General features: G+C 40.1%; 1 protein-coding gene across 2 annotated transcripts in view; it reads right to left on the minus strand.

Moving 5' to 3' along the window:
- Positions 1–19302, minus strand: part of PREX2 (phosphatidylinositol-3,4,5-trisphosphate dependent Rac exchange factor 2) — a 367011-nt gene that overhangs the window by 252175 nt on the left and 95534 nt on the right. For both annotated transcript variants that reach the window (XM_056522123.1, XM_056522124.1), the window contains exons 3-4: positions 10694–10816; positions 5467–5571 (exon numbers count right to left, since the gene is read on the minus strand). In XM_056522123.1, coding sequence (XP_056378098.1) covers positions 5467–5571; positions 10694–10816 — 228 coding nt within the window. The remainder of the gene's footprint in view (positions 1–5466; positions 5572–10693; positions 10817–19302) is intronic.

Raw genomic sequence — 19302 nt, forward strand, 5'->3', positions numbered from 1 at the left:
TTCTTTATGCACATGAATACATTTTTTTACCTGGGGTGCCCAAACTTTTGATCCCCACTGTATAAAAATATAGTGAAACCACTCCAAAAGATCACCTCTTTGATGAGACCACCTCCATATCCAGACCAGATTTTCTGTGACAGATTGGGTGGTCATCTCAAAGAGGTTTCACTGTGTACATATTTACAAGAACTACTTAATAGTATAGATAAAAATTAATATGGTGTTCAAATGGGTTATGTGCATCCCAAACTAGTGAGGCAATTCTCCATGACAGGAACCAGACATGCAGCTGATCAAGAATGCTGTATACTTTCTATGTGGTGTCCCAGAGTAGAGTCACCATTTGCTTCTCTGAACACTGTTCGGGTGGGTGCAGCCTCAAATGCTTCCAGCTTTGCCTCAGGTCTATCTCTCTGAGGGTATTACAATGGGGGAGGAACCTGAAGCACATGTTAGAATAGTTCTGGCCCCATAGCACAAGTCAAACAACGAGAGTAGAAAGCCTCTGGCAGCTACGGTCCAAAAGTCAAAGTTTACCACTGGCAGTGAGCAATTCCTTGGATGTAGCATGGAGTACCCCAAGTCTGTGTTAGTTGTCTCCCAAGTCAGCCTAAAGTCCAGTTAAGCCAAGTTAAGTCATCATAGCTGCACCACAACTATAAGTCCCAGAGTGCTCAGTGACCTAAAGTGACATCCTATGCAACTTTACCCCATTTATTGCACTACCAAAGTTTGCTGTTATACTGCATGGACTGCAACATCTGCCAGCAAGACCTTTTCCAGGAAACTGTTCATCTAGGAATGCTCGGACCTGACACCCATAATGTGGTGGTGCACCATCTTGCTGAAAAAACTCAGGGAACGTGCCAGCTTCAGTGCATAAAGAGGGAAACACATCATCATGTAACAGTTTCCTGGAAAGTGGATTGGTCGTCGTGGGCCAGTTGAATGGCCCCCAAGGTCTCCCGATCTGACCCCCTTGGACTTTTATCTTTGGGGTCATCTGAAAGCAATTGTCTATGCTGTGAAGATATGAGATGTGCAGCACCTGAAACTACGGATACTGGAAGCCTGTGCTAGCATTTCACCTGCGGTGTTGCTATCAGTGTGTGAAGAGTGGGAGAAGAGGGTTGCATTGACAATCCAACACAATGGGCAGCACATTGAACACATTTTATAAGTGGTCAGAAACTTGTAAATAACTCATGAAAGAATAAAGTTATGTTAAAACCAAGCACATCATTGTTTTTCTTGTGAAATTTCCAATAAGTTTGATATGTCACATGATCCTCTTCCTATTGAAAAAACAAAAGTTGGATTCAAAATGACCGACTTCAAAATGGCCGCCATGGTCACTACCCATCTTGAAAAGTTCCCCCCCTCACATATACTAATGTGCCACAAACAGGAAGTTCATATCACCAACCATTCCCATTTTATTAAGGTGTATCCATATAAATGGCCCACCCTGTAGTTTTTGCAACCCTGCACCTCTGGTCTTTAGTACCCCAGCGCTTGGCCCAGGAAGCTACTTATCCTTGGCGTTTGGAGGTTAACACTACCCTGGTGTCACATACTCTATTTCAGTCATAACAACCTGTCAATACCAGCTACTGCAAATCTTAAACTCCCAGCATGCCTGGACAGTCAATGGAAGTCCAGGCATGCTGGGAGTTGTAGTTATGAACTGCTGGAGGTCTACAGTTTGGAGACCACTGCTATAGAGCTTTACTGTTTATTATTTACCAAATGCCAACCAGTGTGCATTCTATTGCATTCCGGAGCAATTTTTCAGCTGTTAGTAAAATAGTGTAATAACTTTTAAAAGTATTTTACAAAAACGGTATCACTCGTGGATAGAATCAATCATGATAATCAATCATAAATACAGTTATGGGCGTAAATGTTGGCACCCCTGAAATATTTCAAGAAAATTAGGTATTTCTCACAGAAAAGGATTGCAGTAACACATGTTTTGTTATACACATGTTTATTCCCTTTGTGTGTACTGGAACTAAACCAAAAAAGTGAGGAAAAAAAGAAAATTGGAGATAATGTCACACCAAACTCCAAAAATGGGCTGGACAAAATTATTGGCACCCTTTCAAAATTGTAGAAAAATAAGATTTTTCAAGCATGTGATGCTCCTTTACACCTGAAAGCAGATAAATATGAGATAAGTTCACTCTGCATTGTGTGTCTGTGTGTGCCACACTAAGTATGGGCAACAGAAAGAGAAGAGAACTGTCTGAGGACTTAAGAACCAAAATTGTGGAAAAAGATCAACAATCTCATGGTTACAAGTCTATCTCCAGAGATTTGAATTTACCTTTGTCCACAGTGCGCAACATTATCAAGAAGTTTGCAACCCATGGCACCGTAGTTAATCTCCCTGGGCATGGACGGAAGAGAAAAATTGGTGAAAGTTGTCAATGCAGGATAGTCCGAATAGTGGATAAGCAGCCCCAAACAAGTTCCAAAGATATTCAAGCTGTCCTGCAGGCTCAGGAAGCATCAGTGTCAGCGCAAACTATCCTTCCACATTTAAATTAAATGAAACGCTATGGCCGGAGACCCAGGATGACCCCACTGCTGACACAGAGACATAAAAAAACAAGACTACATTTTGCCAAAATTAACTTGAGTAATCCAAAATCCTTCTGGGAAAACATCTTGTGGACAGATGAGACCAAGATAGAGCTTTTTGGTAAAGCACATCATTCTACTGTTTACCGAAAACAGAATGAGGCCTACAAAGAAAAGAACACAGTACCTACAGTGACATATGGTGGAGGTTCAATGATGTTTTGGGGTTGTTTTGCTGCTTCTGGCACTGGGTGCCTTGAATGTGTACAAGGCATCATGAAATCTGAGGATTACCAATGGATTTTTCGAACTGTACAGCGCAGTGTCAGAAAGCTGGGTTTGCGTCTGACATCTTGGGTCTTCCAGCAGGACAATGACCCCAAACATATGTCAAAAAGCACCCAGAAATGGATGGCAACAAAGCACTGGAGAGTTCTGAAGTGGCAGCAATGAGTCCAGATCTAAATCCCATTGAACACCTATTTTTTCCAAAGGGTTTGCATTCAAATATTAAGTTAAGGGTGCCAATAATTTTGTCTATACCATTTTTGGAGTTTGGTGTGACATTATGTCCAATTTGCTTTTTCCCCTCCCTTTTTTGGTTTAGTTCCAATACACACAAAGGGAATAAACATGTGTATAGCAAAAGAAAATGTGTTACTGCCATCCTTTTCTGTGAGAAATACTTAATTTGCTTGAAAAATTTCAGGGGTGTCAACATTTAAAGCCACGACTGTTTATTTCATGTTCCAAGTCTCAAAGATGGTAATACACTTAGTACACTCTGAGGTCTAACCTTTATCCATGATAAACAATGATTTCATAAGGTGGAAAATGTGCTGACAACGCGCTGTAAATCTAAGCGCATGAAACTGAGATTTATGCCCACTATTAAGATGAAGTATTAACTTGCACAATGATAAAGCTTTGCCTACTACATTTAGTTTGTCATCTAGCTCTATCTTAAGATATTTTATGGATTGCCTTTTATAAAAAAGTTTTTTGTAGTACTAATATGCAAACCAGTTACATTTGCTCTAGACCGCTCTTTTAAGTATAATGTCATGCAGATAATTGTATAATAGTGAAATATTCAAAAACATGTCCACTTTGCAAACATTTATCTTTTCAAATTAAATAAAATAAAAAGAAAAGTAACTTTGCATAATAGTCTTGATCAGGGGCATAGCTGTGGGGGCTGGTAGGACACGTGCCTGGTGTGCAAGGTCTCGTGACAAGGGTATTAAGATTCAGGGATGGGGCACAAACCAAATTTTCGCTGGAGGCAAAGGAAAGCCACAACTTGGGTCTTGATTAAAAATAGAAAGTCATTTTGTGTATACAGTTGTTATGCAGACTTTTGTGGCTCCATGGTTAGAGACATCACACAAACCCTATGTTGTCTGAAGTCATATTCATCTTCACCAAAGATGTAGGGAAGAGATGAACAGGAGTATGCATGGACAGCATGATCAGACTACAGTGTTTGTAAGGGTGTAGTCTGTAACCATGGAGATGCATGGGAGCTGTATCAACAAAATAGTAGGATATAATGAATCAAAACTATCTGCAAAGTCATCTTTTTTATTTTACCTACATTACAAAAAAAGTGCTTAAAAATGTCTACACAAACCTTAAATCTTCAAAAATCTTCAAAAAACAGCATCACACCTGTCCTTAGGTTGTGTGTGAAATTGCAGCACAGTTCAATTGAAGTGAATGGAGCAAAGATGTAATACTACACAAAATCTGCAGACAGGTGTGGTGCTGTTTTTTCTTTTTTCATAAATAAGCTCTGTTGAACCCCTCAAGGGATACTTTGCTGCTCAGCGTTTGGAACAAACTGTTCCGAATGCTGGAGACGGCGTCGGGAGCTTGTGATGTCATAGCCCCGCCCCCTCATGATGTCACGCCCAGCACCCTCAATGCAAGTCTATGGGAGGGGGCGTGACAGCCGTAAAGCCCCCTCCCATAGACTTGCATTGAGACGACGGGGTGGGAAATCATGAGGGGGTGGGGCTATGATATCACAGGCTCAAGCGTTTGGAACAGTTTGTTCCAAATGCTAAGCAGCGGAGTACCCATTTAAGGTATGACAAAGTGTAAGAGTGGGTCTGAAATCCCAAATACAGTTTTGGGTGCATTTTTGAGTCAAAGGTTGGATCTATTCATAGTTTTGACTTTCAAAATAAAGCTTAATTAGGCTACATTCACACTTCCGTAAAGAACGGCTGTCATACTCTCGTTTTTTTTTTCTGAGTTTGACGGACGTCATTTTGACGGGGCGCAACGGGCAGGCCGGTTAAACGGTGACTCATTGGAAATGTAGTTTGAGTCACTGCGCTCTTTGCCTGCAGAGATCAAGAAGTGGTGATCAAATGTAACACTGTAAAGGCGGTACAGGGGTGCCCAGACAACAACGAAGGAAAGTGGAAGGAAACCTGCTGCATAGTGGAATTTTAGTAGGATTTAGTAGGATTTTAGATTTCAACCCATGCATCACCACATAACTCTTTTAGAAAAAAAAAGGTAAAGTGCGTCCGATACAAATAACTATTTGATCTTTCAGATAAGTGAACAAAATGAATAGTGAAACTGTATGATAAAAAACAAAGAAAAGAACAATGGTATACTGTAGTCATATAATCTGTCCCAGGAGTAAATCTAGTGCTGTAAGTAGTACGCGCTTTTACAAGTTTTACAACAGGCTTTAAATAATAAAAAAAATATATATAACAGACAGCATAACATTTCCAACCTGCCATAGACCTGAACTGAAAATACTGCAAATACCCGCAGAAGAATAAAATGAAATCACCCAGATAGAAGATGAGCCCATAATTCAGCAGCCTATGTATCAGAAGCAGAACTCCTTACCAGCAGGAAGGTCCGCACTGTTCTTATCTTGTTAAGTTCTAGAAGAAGTTTCTGTGCCTTTTCGTGGTTGCTGCAGTATTCATCATAAATGGCAAAACGATCTTTCTACAATTCACAAGGATAGAATGATAGGTTATATTATATATTAATATAATATTTTTACATTTTTTATTATTGTTTTTATTATTGTTTCTATTATATTGTTCTATTAACATCAATCAGCATAACATTGTGCCAAGGATGTAACATATTCAAGATAGATCTACTGAAGAAATCTGGAGAAGTAAGGCTGGGTTCACATATGTCCAGCATTCGGCATAGGTGAACTCAGCCAAGATCTGGACGCAACTGATAACACAACTGATGACAAGTTGTCATCAGTTGTATGGCATCCGGCGTCCATTATTTCTGGACGGCGGACAGGGGAACGCAGCAAGCTGTCCGGTGCCCTCTGGCTTGTCCAACCATCCGGCGTCAAAATTGAGACGCTGGATGATTGTGAACTGTCCCATTCAAATGAATGTGATCAGTTCTAGCATCGGTTTCCCTCCGGTGCACGCCAGAGGGAAACTATGCCCGACGCCTGATATATGTGAACCCATAAACCGTCTGTTTTCTAGTTAATACATTTTACAAAGTCATAAGCATTTGAACAGCCCTAGCACAATATATTTCTTTGTATAGTGCATATGGATCAATAAATCTACACGATTTTGCATCATTGGTGAGAGCTTTGTATTTCTTCTATATTCCTTGTTTCCATACACTCCGGCACAAATGGTCAAAAGCCTCCACTATAACTCAAGTTAGGGTGAGGTTCCAAACATGTTTCAACTCTACATTTGGTGTATGTGCTGGGAAATCCTCCCAAAATGGGTTCACAAACCATTTTTAGACAAACTAATTCCATGAGTGAAATTACGTGCTGTGAACATAGCATCAGTATGAATGGGTCTTCCGCAAGACTGGACAATTCCGCCGCTGAAATTCTTCCACGCAAAGAAGGAGCATGTTCATTCTTTGCGCGGAAGTCCGCGAGCACTGCATAGCCGTCAATGGTGAGGGCACAGTGCTGTGCCGTCCTACTGCCAAAGTATTTTCGGTGGCGGCCACCAGATGGAATCTCCTCTGCAAGCAGAGATTCCGCAGTGTGAACATACGGCACTGCATATAAAATATGGAAAAATTAAGCAGGGAAATGACTCTGCTTCTAGATTTCTACAATACTGTTTTTACAGGATCTCAAAGAAGCCCTAGCAAATTGAATGATGTGTTTGTTTTACTTTTAAATTTTTTTAGTTTTCTCCTTTATTTCTGGGATTTATAGTTCTTTAAGAACACATTAACTGTGCACATTACAAGGTGTCAATTAGTTGTTCTATGTTGTCTATGTTTGTGCTCCATTTTCTTAGTTCAAGTTAAGCATATTGCTTGTGAGATTATGCCACCTCTTTGTTCATCTCTGTACACCTGCCATGATGCTCAGCTTTCCAAAATGAAAAATGTTTGATGAAATTTGGCAGTCAATACAAGGTAAATAAATATCATAACCTCATTGCCAATCTCACAAAGTAAAGCAAGAACATAAACCAGTAAATATGCAGATTGTCATCATGAAACATGGAAATCTATTCAGCATAAGTCATTAGAGAACACACACTGCAAACTAAATCTTCCTTACTGAAGCTCTACAATTTTTTCAGTGTTTGCAAAAAATAAATCAGGAACTGTAACTTCTATCAGAGATATCCTGGCCATGTACATCAATTCTGCATATTACAGTGGGGAAAAAAGTATTTAGTCATCTACCAATTGTGCAAGTTCCCCCACTTAAAAAGATGAGAGAGGCCTGTAAGTTTCATTATAGGTATACCTCAACTATGAGAGACATAATGAGAAAAAAAAAATCCATAAAATCCCATGGTCTGATTTTTAAAGAATTTATTTGCAAATTATGTTGAAAAATAAGTATTTGGTCACCTACAAACAAGCAAGATTTCTGGCTCTCACAGACCTGTAACTTCTTCTTTAAGAGTCTCCCCTGTCCTCCACTCGTTACCTGTATTAATGGCACCTGTTTGAACTTGTTATCAGTATAAAAGACACCTGTCCCACAACCTCAAACAGTCACACTCCTGCTTAAGCCAGTACATGTCAGGGCCCATCTAAAGTTTTCTAGATAGCATTTGGATGATCCAGAAGAGAATTGGGAGAATGTCATATGGGCAGATGAAACCAAAGTAGAACTTTTTGGTAAAAACTCAACTCATTGGCCCTCATTTACTAAGAAAATCGGGTTGTAAGTCTATGTTGCTTTCTTACCCGACTGCTTTTTTCCCCTGGTATTTATTATTATGTCGCATCCTGTTTGTCGCACATGGGTTTTGTTGGTTTTGGTTTCCAACTCCTCTGAGCTGTAGGGAAAAAATCCACAACAATACAACAAATTCGGGTTGGAAACCATTATAAATACGTGGGAAAGCTCAGAAATGTCGAGTTACGCCCCTTTTTCGGGTTTGGGAGAATCCACATCGGGTCCGTTGGGAAAAAACGTTGCATCGTGTCGCAGACTGGCGCACGATGTCTGCGACATGGCGCAGACAAAGATGCGACAAAAAAACCCGACAAAAGAGGTCGGGTTTAGAATAGTAAATGAGGGCCATTGTGTTTGTGGGAGAAAGAATGCTGAGTTGCATCCAAAGAACACCATACCAACTGTGAAGAATTGGGTTGGAAACATCATGCTTTGCTTTTTTTCTGCAAAGGGACAAGGACAACTGATCCGTGTAAAGGAAAGAATGAATGGAGCCATGTATCGTGAGATTTTGAGTGAAAACCTCCTTCCATCAGCAAGGGCATTGAAGATGAAATGTGGCTGGGTCTTTCAGCATGACAATGATCCCAAACACACCACCCAGGCAACGAAGGAGTGGCTTTGTAAGAAGCATTTCAAGGTCCTGGAGTGGCCTAGCCAGTCTCCAGATCTCAACCCCATAGAAAACCTTTGGAGGGAGTTGAAAGTCTGCGTTGCCCAGCAACAGCCCCAAAACATCACTGCTCTAGAGGATATCTGCATGGAGGAATGGGCCAAAATACCAGCAACAGTGTGTGAAAACCTTGAGAAGACTTACAGAAAACGTTTGACCTCTGTCATTGCCAACAAAGGGTATATAAGAAAGTTTTGAGATGAACTTTTGTTATCAGCCAAATAATTATTGTCCACCATAATTTGCAAAAATTCTTTAAAAATCGGACAATGTGATTTTATGGATTTTTTTTTTCTCATTATGTCTCTCATAGTTGAGGTATACCTATGACAAAAATTATAGGCCTCTAATCTTTTTAAGTGGGAGAACTTGCACAATTGGTGGCTGACTAAATACTTTTTTGCCCCATTGTATATGCATAGCCTTTACAGCCAAAACATTAAACCAGTTGCCTAATACTGTGTAGGTCCTGCTCCTGCTACAAAATAGCTCTGAGCACTATGCCACCATTTTACAGATATGCCATTTGGTAAATTTTCCATAAACTCAGTAATATCTGAGATGTATGGTGTAAGTTACCAACTTTTCATAACAACAAAAATTTGTGACACTCTATCATGAAATGTACAGGGGATAAACAAAAAAACTACAACACCCCTATTTTTACCTAGTTGACCTTTTGACACACCTGCCATCGCCAGTAACACCCCTTTTATTCTCAGTCATGTATCTTATATTACTATTGTGTGGACAGTCAGCAATTGTTAAGTAAATGAAGTATTTTGAGTGTTCTCACAGCAAGTTGTGTCATTGTATTGTCTACCGTGTGTGTACATAAAGAGAAGCATTATACTCCATATCTCCTTTTCCCTCCCTAGTTACTTGAGCAGTGTTATTGGTTATCTAGACTTGCACCATGACTATGAATGTTAATAGTCATACTTCCATATTTTTCAAGTGCATAATTTCTTTATTATGATACTTTTTGCTCACATATGGTCACACATTTGCTCTTCCCTCCCTTCATACTCTAGTTGCCACATTGCATATTTGGGACTTTTGTTTTCCAACACCCCATACTGGTTCTAACCCCCCATACTGGTCCCTATTGTGGAACTGTTGTTTGCTTAGTCACCTTATATGCCTATTTATATCTTGCACTACCTGTTTGGGAAGATTGCATGTGACACTGCTCCACCATCTATGGATGTCTCCTATGTGGCCATTTTGCCTTGTTTGTATTTGTTCTATACAAAAAATAAACATTTACTTTGAAAAAGGCTTTATCTCTAATTTGCAGTTCTCCCAGAACTGGTGGGTCGAGCTCCCTCTTCCCCCCTCCATAAATATGTACTACTTGTTTTGCAGACACAGGACAAAAAATGAGCTGATTTTCAGAGGGGAATACAGTCTCACAGGAGAGGAGAGGAGGGAAGAAGCTTGATAACAGGAGAAAGAAGCCTTTTCGCCTAATAAGATATATTACAAAGTTTCTTATATTCGCTTGTACTATTGATCAATGCAAAGTTTGTTCAAATGGCAGTGCCAATTTAACTATTCTAAACAAGAGGCCACAGTTTGGAGATCAGTGATCTCCAAACTGTGGCCCTTCAGATGTTGAAAAACTACAACTCTCAACATTCCCGGACAGCCAACGGCTGTCTGGGCATGCTGGGAGTCGTAGTTTTTGCAACATTTGAAAGGCCACAGTTTGGAGACCACTGATCTAAATAAAGTATTAGAAAAAATAAGGATGCTAACACAGCCTATTTTAAAGATTGAGCATTAAAACTTGCTGCCATGAGAATAACAAGAGACAACGCACAGTGGTGTTGCTGGCCCGGGGAGCTCACCTCTCGTCTCTGCCCAGTGGTTATCAGCCAACCCACCCGCAACCACTGTATTCTCCTGAGCCTTGAGGTGTCCATCCATATCTGTCCCATAAGTTATTCATTTCTGCATTTAGCAGAATTTTACTTATACATATCACACATCGTTTTTATTGATTTTGATACTTTTTGTGGGTCACTAATTAATTAGTTATTAGCCGATTGGCCATTTTTACCTTGTAAAAAGAAAGGTTAAGTTTTAATGCTCAGTCCTCAAAAGTTTTGCAATGCGGATGATACAATGAATGGTAATGGCACCCATCAGACCTTATTCCTGTATATTCCAAATAATAAGGATGCATGATTATAAAGGAAAGAATTAGCATTATATAAATACAAAATTCAACGTACAAATAGTAGAAAACAGCTTCCTGCTTCTTGATGGGCGTTAGGTTCCGGGTGCAAACATTCTTCAATGAGGGATAGAAAGTCTCTGTGTACCACAAGAATGTCCTCAATGTTGGAGAATAACATCTAGAAAGATCAATTAAATATTTAATTAGCAGATTGGATCCAAATAATTCTATTTAATGGTCGTTTCTCAGTTCCCCATAATATACTTTATACCGTATCCTAGTAAATTTGTTCTTTTTTAAGTCTCTTACAATTTGTATACAGCGTTGTTTTTATAAGTGTGAGAAAAAGCACCTCTTAGGATAAAATAAGAACACACAATGGCCCTGATTTACTTTTGTAAACCTGACATGTTTTGATGGGTTGTGCGCCAGATTCTGGCGCATTGCGCAACAAATTCTGTCTGTGCCCGGAGTGTGCACCAGAATTTTGTCTCATTGTGCCAGAATTCTGTCTGAGCCAGAAATGAAAAACCCGAACAACTCTCCATTTTACTGAGAAAGCCCAACATATTTACTAAAACCCTCATTTTCACAAAAACCCAACATATTTACTAAGGTTTCCACATAAAATGTGGTGTATTTGAGCTGAAGAAAACCCGACAGATCAGAGCATGTGTAAAAAAAGGAAAATGTAGGGAAAAGTGGAAAATGTAGGGAAACCTTAGTAAATATGGTGGAAAAAAAATTGTAGGGAATTAAAACCCACAAAGAAACCTACACTCCACTCTTAGTAAATCAGGGCCAATGTTATAGTTATTTTGTGTTATTCATCTTGTAGTATTTTTATTGTTAAATCATATGTAATAATATTGCCTTATTTCTGATCTTTGTGCTCTACAATGAAACAAAGTTTACAAAATGATAATAATAATCATAATAAAATTATCTAGTTAAAAGAAAAAAAACATTAATGTTATACAGTTATGCAAGTATATCATTGTAAAAATGTGCTAGGCACTTACAAAGCAGTTCCTAAAAAGAACAAGTTATACAGAACAATGCAACTTTAACGCTGGAATTCCACTAAGGTTTTTCACTCAAAAACTTCCCAAAAAATGCCCATTCTGCCGCACTGCGGCCAGATGTTAGCTGCAAGTCAATAGGGAACTGCAAAATGCCATATCCACTTGGCATTTTTCAGTTTGGCATTTTTTAAATCCTTTTGGCATTTTACAGCTATTTTTGGCTGCTTGGTTTTTCAAAACGACCTCTTGTTGAGACTTTGTCAAGATGTTTTTTTCTGGAAAATCTTGGCGTTTTTCTATCATGGAAGTCTATGAAAGTGAAAAAACACCAAGAAAAACGCCATGTGGGTTTTAACGTTGAAGTTTTTGTAGGCAGTTTTTATTCTTTTTTGGACTTCAGCGATGCACAAAAGGGATGGAAATACCTTTTTTAATTAAAATTTCGTAGGGTACCATTAAAAAATTATAAAAAAAAGATACAGTAGTGATGGAAAAAAATGTATTTAATGGAATATACATTTTATATAACAAAATTGCTATACATTTTTAAACAGGGATTAATTTATGTGGGCGGAAAGGGAACTAAAAATGTAGCTGACAATAATACAAATGTAGAAAGGGGCCATTTAAATGTAAAAATAATATATATTTTTTTATTTATTTTGTTAAACTTTTTTATTAGTAATGTATTTTAATAATGTGTTTAATAAAGTGTGTGTGCTTTTAACTTTTTAAACTTTTATTTTCTTAGTTTTTAATTTTTTTTAGGTAGTACTACTACTCCCAGCATGGAACACACTGTTCAATGATGGGAGTAGTAGTACCTATACTAATAGACAAATCGCCCCAGGTGTCACTTCTGACACCCGTTGCGATCCTCATATATAATGTATAGATGCGGGCAGCCAGCTGCTCTTCTCCACTATCCTGCACTATGTTCTGCGATGTTTAGTTATTCACATCACAGATTCAAATTTGAATATATGAATAAATATATATTTATACATGGCAGTGCAGGGGACCAGAGAAGAGTTGCCAGCCGTCCGCATCTATACATTATACAGGAGGATCACAGCGGGTGTCAGGAGTGACACTTGCTGTAATGTGTCCCTTACTGCAGGTACCACTGCTCCCAACATGGAGCACACTCTGCTCCATGCAGGGAGCTGTAGTACCTGCATTAATAGACATATTGCAAGGGTGTCAGAAGTGACACTCAGGCCATCTGTCTATTAGTACAGATACTACAACTCCCAGCATGGAGCACTCCTGACTTCTGTTGCGATCATCCTGATGTGAATTTCAGGACTCAGCTGTGTTCAAGACTACAGGGCCGAGAGAACAGCTGATGCTGAGCAGTAGATATACAGCAAGAACTTATAGTGCCCAGCAAGAACTTATAGTGAGTCTGCAATATGTATACAGTATACACATTGCTGGTTCCCTTAAGTCCTTGCTGAGCTGTGCGCTATGCACCAGCCCCGCAAGGAAAGAGTTTACTTACACTGCTGTACAGTGTAGGTTTACCCTTTGGGCGGTATACAGAATATACATCTATCTATAGATAGCTGTATATAGTGTATACAGAAGACAAAGTCTGCTTTCCTCCCTCGCTCCAGTCCCGACTGGGTCCGTGTAGCTCTGCCCCTGTCAATAATGTCATTAGGGGGCGGAGCTACAGATGGGAGCCAGGCTGGCTAGCCTGAAGCTCTGTTCACATTGTACATTTTGTATAATGTGAACAGACCCTTCTGACAGTGTCTTCCCAGACAGGGAGACCCCAGCTGTTGCTAAACTACAACTCCCAGCATTCTGGGAGTTGTAGTTTTGCAACAATTGGAGGCTCTCTGTTTGGGAAGACATTGCATTATGGGTGCTCTCCCTAGCAGAGAGCGGCAAAAATGTCCTAACCCATTTTTTGTTTTCTTTTTTCTTCTCGTTTCAGATTTGTGTATGCAGAAGATTATATTGGATTCAGTGGATTACTGCAGATGAACTGGATTTTTTTCTTTCAATAAAATGGTTAACGAGGGCTGTGGGGGAGTGTTTTTTTTTTTAAATAAAATAACTTTTCCAGTGTGTCGTTTTTTTTTTTTATTGAATTTTCTGTTTAGTAGTGGAAGCCGTCCTATTGATGGAATCCTTTACTAAACCGGGGCTTAGAATTAGCACCAAAAACAGCTAGAACTAACCCAAATATTACCCTGGTACCCACCGCCATAGGGATACCGGGAAGAACCGGTACAAACAAGAGCCAATGCAAACAGGCCCGGAGTGTCAAAAATGGCGCTCCTGGGCCTAGGCGGTAACAGGTTGGCATTATTTAGGCTGGGGAGGGGCAGGGGGAGTAACAATGCATTTTTTTTTTCAGATATAAATACATTTTCAAAAATGCATACAGTTCCCAATATTTTACATTCTCAGCCAGATACCAACCAAGCAGCAACAGCCTGACATTACCAGGGTGGGCGAGGACCATTGTTACTATCCTCCCCAGCCTAAATAATGGCAGCCTGTTACCGCCTAGGTCCAGGAGTGCCATTTTTGACGCTCTGGGCCTGCTGGTACTGGCTTTTCCTGGCACCCCTGTGACGGTGGGTACCAGGGTAATATTTGGGGGTTAGCGCTAGCTGTTTTTGGTGCTAATGCAAGCCCCGGCTTAGTAATGGATTCTGTCAATTAGACAGCTTCCACTACTAAGCCTGAAAATTCAATTTAAAAAAAACACAACACATTGGAAAAAAATGTTATCTTAAAAAACACTCCCCCACAGCCCTCGTTAACCATTTTGTTAAAAGTAAAAAATCCAGTTAATCCGCAGTAATCCACTGAATCTGCTGTAATACTTAGCATACACGAATGTGAAACGAGAAGAAAAAATAAACACAAAAAATGGGTTAGGACATTTTTGGCGCTCTCTGTTGGGAAGAGCGCCCATAGTGCAAAGTCTTCCCAAACAGAGAGCCTCCAATTGTTGCAAAACTGCAGTTTAGCAACAGCTGGAGTCTCCCTGTCTGGGAAGACACTAGCAGAAGGGTCTGTTCACATTATACGAAATGTACAATGTGAGCAGAGCCTCACACCCTTACTAGCCTTGCTCCTGTCTGTAGCTCAACCCCCTAATGATTTTGTCACTAGAGGCGGAGCTACACAGACCCAGCAGGGACAGGAAGCAAGGGAGGTAAGTGGACCTCGTGTTCTGTATACACTATATACAGCTATCTATAGATAGCTGTGTATAGTGTATACCGCCCAAAGTGGCTATAGGATCAGGGAGTCCTGTCAGTCCTGTGACAGGATTCCTGGCTCCTGTATAGTATACATGGGTACACTATGCACCCCTGTATACTATACGGCCTCACCTCCTTACACTCTGTGGACTGGGAGCTCAGGATCCGACCCACAGAGTGGTACCCTGAAGGCAGTGAATAAACTGCCACAGGGGACAAAACTGTCTGTTTCCACACACCAGAAAAAAACGGCAGAAAAACTGCCAAAATGCTAGAAAAAGCTGTGGCAGTTTTTTGGGTGTTTTTGCTGGCTTTTTTTAGGTGTAAAAAAAAAAAAAAACAAGTGGAAACTTAGCCTAAGGATGGGCCAAAAGCATAATTATGTCCATTCTTTAAGTGGAGGCCAGGTGAACGCCGAGTGCTGCACAGATATTGTTGGGGTCCCAGCAGCAGGAACCCTACGATCAGACATCTTATCCCCTATCCTTTTGATAAGGGATAAAATGTCTAGGGGCAGAGTACCGCTTTAAATTAAAGATGGCTACATGGTAAATTTGGCTGTGACACAGGTTGCGTGGCCAAAGATCCCAGTGTTACGTGCCTTGATGACTGTCAGGTCACAGCCACAGTGACCTGCTTGTCTAGCATAAGTTGCAATTCAGATGCACTATACTGTGATCTAGAAATAGTGCCATGCCTATCAATGGGCTGTGTCTGGTATTGCATTTCAGCCAATTCACTTGCTCTGACGTCACACAACCCCTTTATAATTTGCTGCTACTTATGAATGATTGGCAAAAAAAATGACACAAAATAATCAAATTTGAGCAGTTTTAGGCAAATGACTTTCCAGATATAACTCAGGAAATACTTTTTATATTTATGGAAATCATCCAGCAAGTACTAAACACATAAATATCTCATAATAAACTAACATTTAATGACTCCAATCTAAGGTAGCTCAGGTCACTCCTGTAAATTGAGTATACTTTCCATATATCTGGTTTCTAATGGGCTGTATTTTGAGTCTCAGAAGTACTTTATATCCCCTGCGGTTCTTTATTTCCCCTTTCCTTTTAGACACAAATAGTTAAGCATAACATTGTACATGTATATCCTTTGTATCAAATTGTGTCAAAAAAAACACCTCAGTATCCTAACTGGGCTCCCCTGAGTCCTGATTCTGCCTGGAGGACGTGATATGTGTCTGTGCTGGATATAGAGCTCTGTAGAGGCCGCATCACAATCAGATAAAAAGATTAATGCTTTGGAAGCTAAAATGTATTCTGCGCTTAGCTGAGAAATGTTTACACAGAGCATTATGTGCTGAGGGCAGGCAGCATTTTAGTGAATACTAAGCATAGTAAAGAAAGAAAACATTTCTGCTCTTTGGGTAAAAAAAAATTCAATATTGTCAAATTACTACCCTCAGGTTCTCTGATTACAATGTTTGTTTTTTTTATACCTTTTTTTTTGTTTGTTTGTTTTTTGTTTTGTTTCCAGGAATGTTCCCGAGATATAGGAATTTTACTTTTTGGCTACAAATCTGTACATTTCCCCCAATAGCAGCTATGTGCTAATTTTGCTTCAGAATGGGTGTGATTTTTAAAGGGAAGCTGACAGTAGAGTCACCTGCGCTAACCTCAATGTATAGGTACACCCTGTTTCTAATGTCGTTTACCAGGTGAAATTCCGTGCAGTCAATCAGTAGATAACTCTGTCCCCTTCATGGACATGCTGAGAAAAAGGGGATGATATTTTTGAAAGGGGCAAAGTTATTGACTAAAGGGGTGGGAGCAGGGCAGGCAAAATAGGCAGCCGCCTAGAGCTCCCTCTTGATGGAGGCACCACTCTGCCTGCTGCAAGAAAGTTAGTAGCCAGCCAGCCAGCATCCAAAGCACCCACCCTGCCAGCACCACCCCCCCCTAACCGAACACCCCCTCCCCCCCATACCATAATAATCTGCATTCCTCAGCCTGCTGGAGGAGCGCAGTGCCCCCTGCGAGGCACACAGGCAGGTCAGGTCCGTCCAGCATGCTGACATTGCATGCTCCTCCATACATCTGCCTCAACTCCCTCACCTCTCCTATGCGATCATGTCTGGAGGAGTACTGCTTTCAGCGGCAACATGCTCCTCAAAGGCAGACAGACATAATCGTTGATGTCCTCTGTCTCCTCCTTTCTGCCACCGCTCGAGCTATGGAGGACAATGATGGCACTACTGACAGTCAATGAGGGCTTATGTGCGGATTCCCACAGCATGTGTAAGTGCCCCCAGTAGTGAATAGATTACATGAAGAGGAAGTTTGTTACAGTGAGTCACCCCAAAAGTAATAAGATTACACAAGGAGGAGCTTGTTACAGTGTGTCACCCAGTAGTAAGGAGATAACATGAGAAGGAGGTTTGTTAAAGTGTGTCACCCCAGTAGTAAGGAGGGGAGTGTCAAAGGGAGGGGCAAAGGGTGGGGCCAAGGGGGAGGCAAAATTAGCTTTTGCCTACAGTGGCAAAAACCCTTACACCAGCCTTGGGTGGGAGAAACCATTGCACTTACAGCAGCAGCCCACCTCCATTGCACATAAAGGGAATCTGATATCTGTTTTACCCACACTTAACCTAATACATAGGGTTATATATCAAAATCTGTGTAGAGGAAGAGTGGTGCATTTGCCCATGGCAACCAATCAGCTCTTTTATATTTATGGGGCCTTTTTAAAAATGAAAGAAGCAATCTGATTGGTTGCTATGGGCAACTGCAATGCATGTGACACTGCTGTCAGTTTAACTTTAAAGGGGCATTCATATCTCAGATTGCTATTCCCTACCCATAGAATAGGAGATAACAAGCTAATTGAGGGGTAGTCAGACTGCTGGGACGTTCACCGATCCCAAAAATGGGGACAATGTAATTATCTATGGGGTTACCAAACATTTCAGAACAGGCTGAGATTAACAAGCTGAGATGGAAATATCGCTTTAGGTTCAGGAGGAATGAGTCTGAGTCTGTGGGTGTGAATCTAAGGCTCAGGGAATGTGATCCCCTGTGTCATGTCTGTATTGGCTTGTGTTCACACACAGCTATTGGATTGCTTGTGTGTGAACAGTTTTCTGTTCCCTGGCCAGGGAATAGTTAATGCCTCTGGCTTTTTCAGCGAATAGCTCCTAGGTTGTGTCTAGATAAGGATCAGCTCAGCCTAGCCTCAGGGCTGGTGATTGACTTCATTATATCCTGACTTGCTAAGATGCTGGACATGCTGCATGGAGCGCTTGGTTAAACACTCCTTGTTTGAGCTTTTATCTACTATCTCTGCTTTAGCATGCACTTTGTATTTTCTGGTTTTAGCAATGGTTAGGTGGCATGCTTATAGTATGTTTTAAGCTGTGTTTGTTTAGTCGGTTTTAGGATTTATATGTTCTTTTTGCTGTGTGTCTGTTCACACTGTGTTTTCTCTTGTATCCGTTTATATGAAGTTCGGTGTTTCATATTTCTGTTTTCCTACTGGGTCAGCTTCTGACCACAATGTGGAGTGTGTCCTGCTGGCCAGTAGTCTATTTGGATTTATTATTAACCCCTTAAGGACGGACCCATTTTTGACCTCAATGACCAGGCTCTTATTTTTTAAATTTGACATGTATCTCTTTAAATGGTAATAACTTTAGAACGCTTTTTCTGAGTGGAGCGATTCTGAGATAGTTTTTTTCTTGACAAATTGTACTTTATATAAGTGGTGCATTTTTGTTGACACATGCAGCATTTTTTGTGAAAAACTTCAAAATATTGTGAAAAACTGGAAAATTTCTGGCGTTTTTAACATTTTTTTTATAGTGTACACTGTGCGGTAAAAGTGATGTTATATTTATTCTGTCGGTCAGTACAATTATGGTGATACCCATTTTATATAGCTTTCTATGTTCTTTTTCCTTTGCTGAGCAAAATTCTTTTTCTGCCATTCATTTTCCAACAACCGTAACTTTTATATTGAGTAAGGGCTTATTTTTTGCGGGATGAGCTGTACTTTTCATTGGTATAACTTTTGCGATATGTGCTACCTTTTGATCTTTTTTATTCCGCTATTTGTACCAAAATTGGCGAATTTTGTGCTTTTTTTTTTGTTTTTTACGGCGTTCACTGTGCGGGATAATTTACATTATAGTTTTATAGTACATGTCATTACGGATGGGGCAATACCTATTATGTAAATGATTTGTGTTTTTGATCTTTTTTGGTAATAATACAGGGGCATTTTTTTTTATTTATTTTTTTACACTTCATACTTTTATTGAACAACTTTTTATTTAATTTTTTAAATTTTTTACAGGTAATACTATGCTGCAATACATTTGTACTGCAGCACAGTATGACCTGATGAGTTGCAGACACTACAGCCTGTGCTATCCAGCCTCTGGCTGG

Source organism: Hyla sarda, chromosome 5 (assembly GCF_029499605.1).
Source record: "Hyla sarda isolate aHylSar1 chromosome 5, aHylSar1.hap1, whole genome shotgun sequence".
Taxonomy (NCBI): domain Eukaryota; kingdom Metazoa; phylum Chordata; class Amphibia; order Anura; family Hylidae; genus Hyla; species Hyla sarda.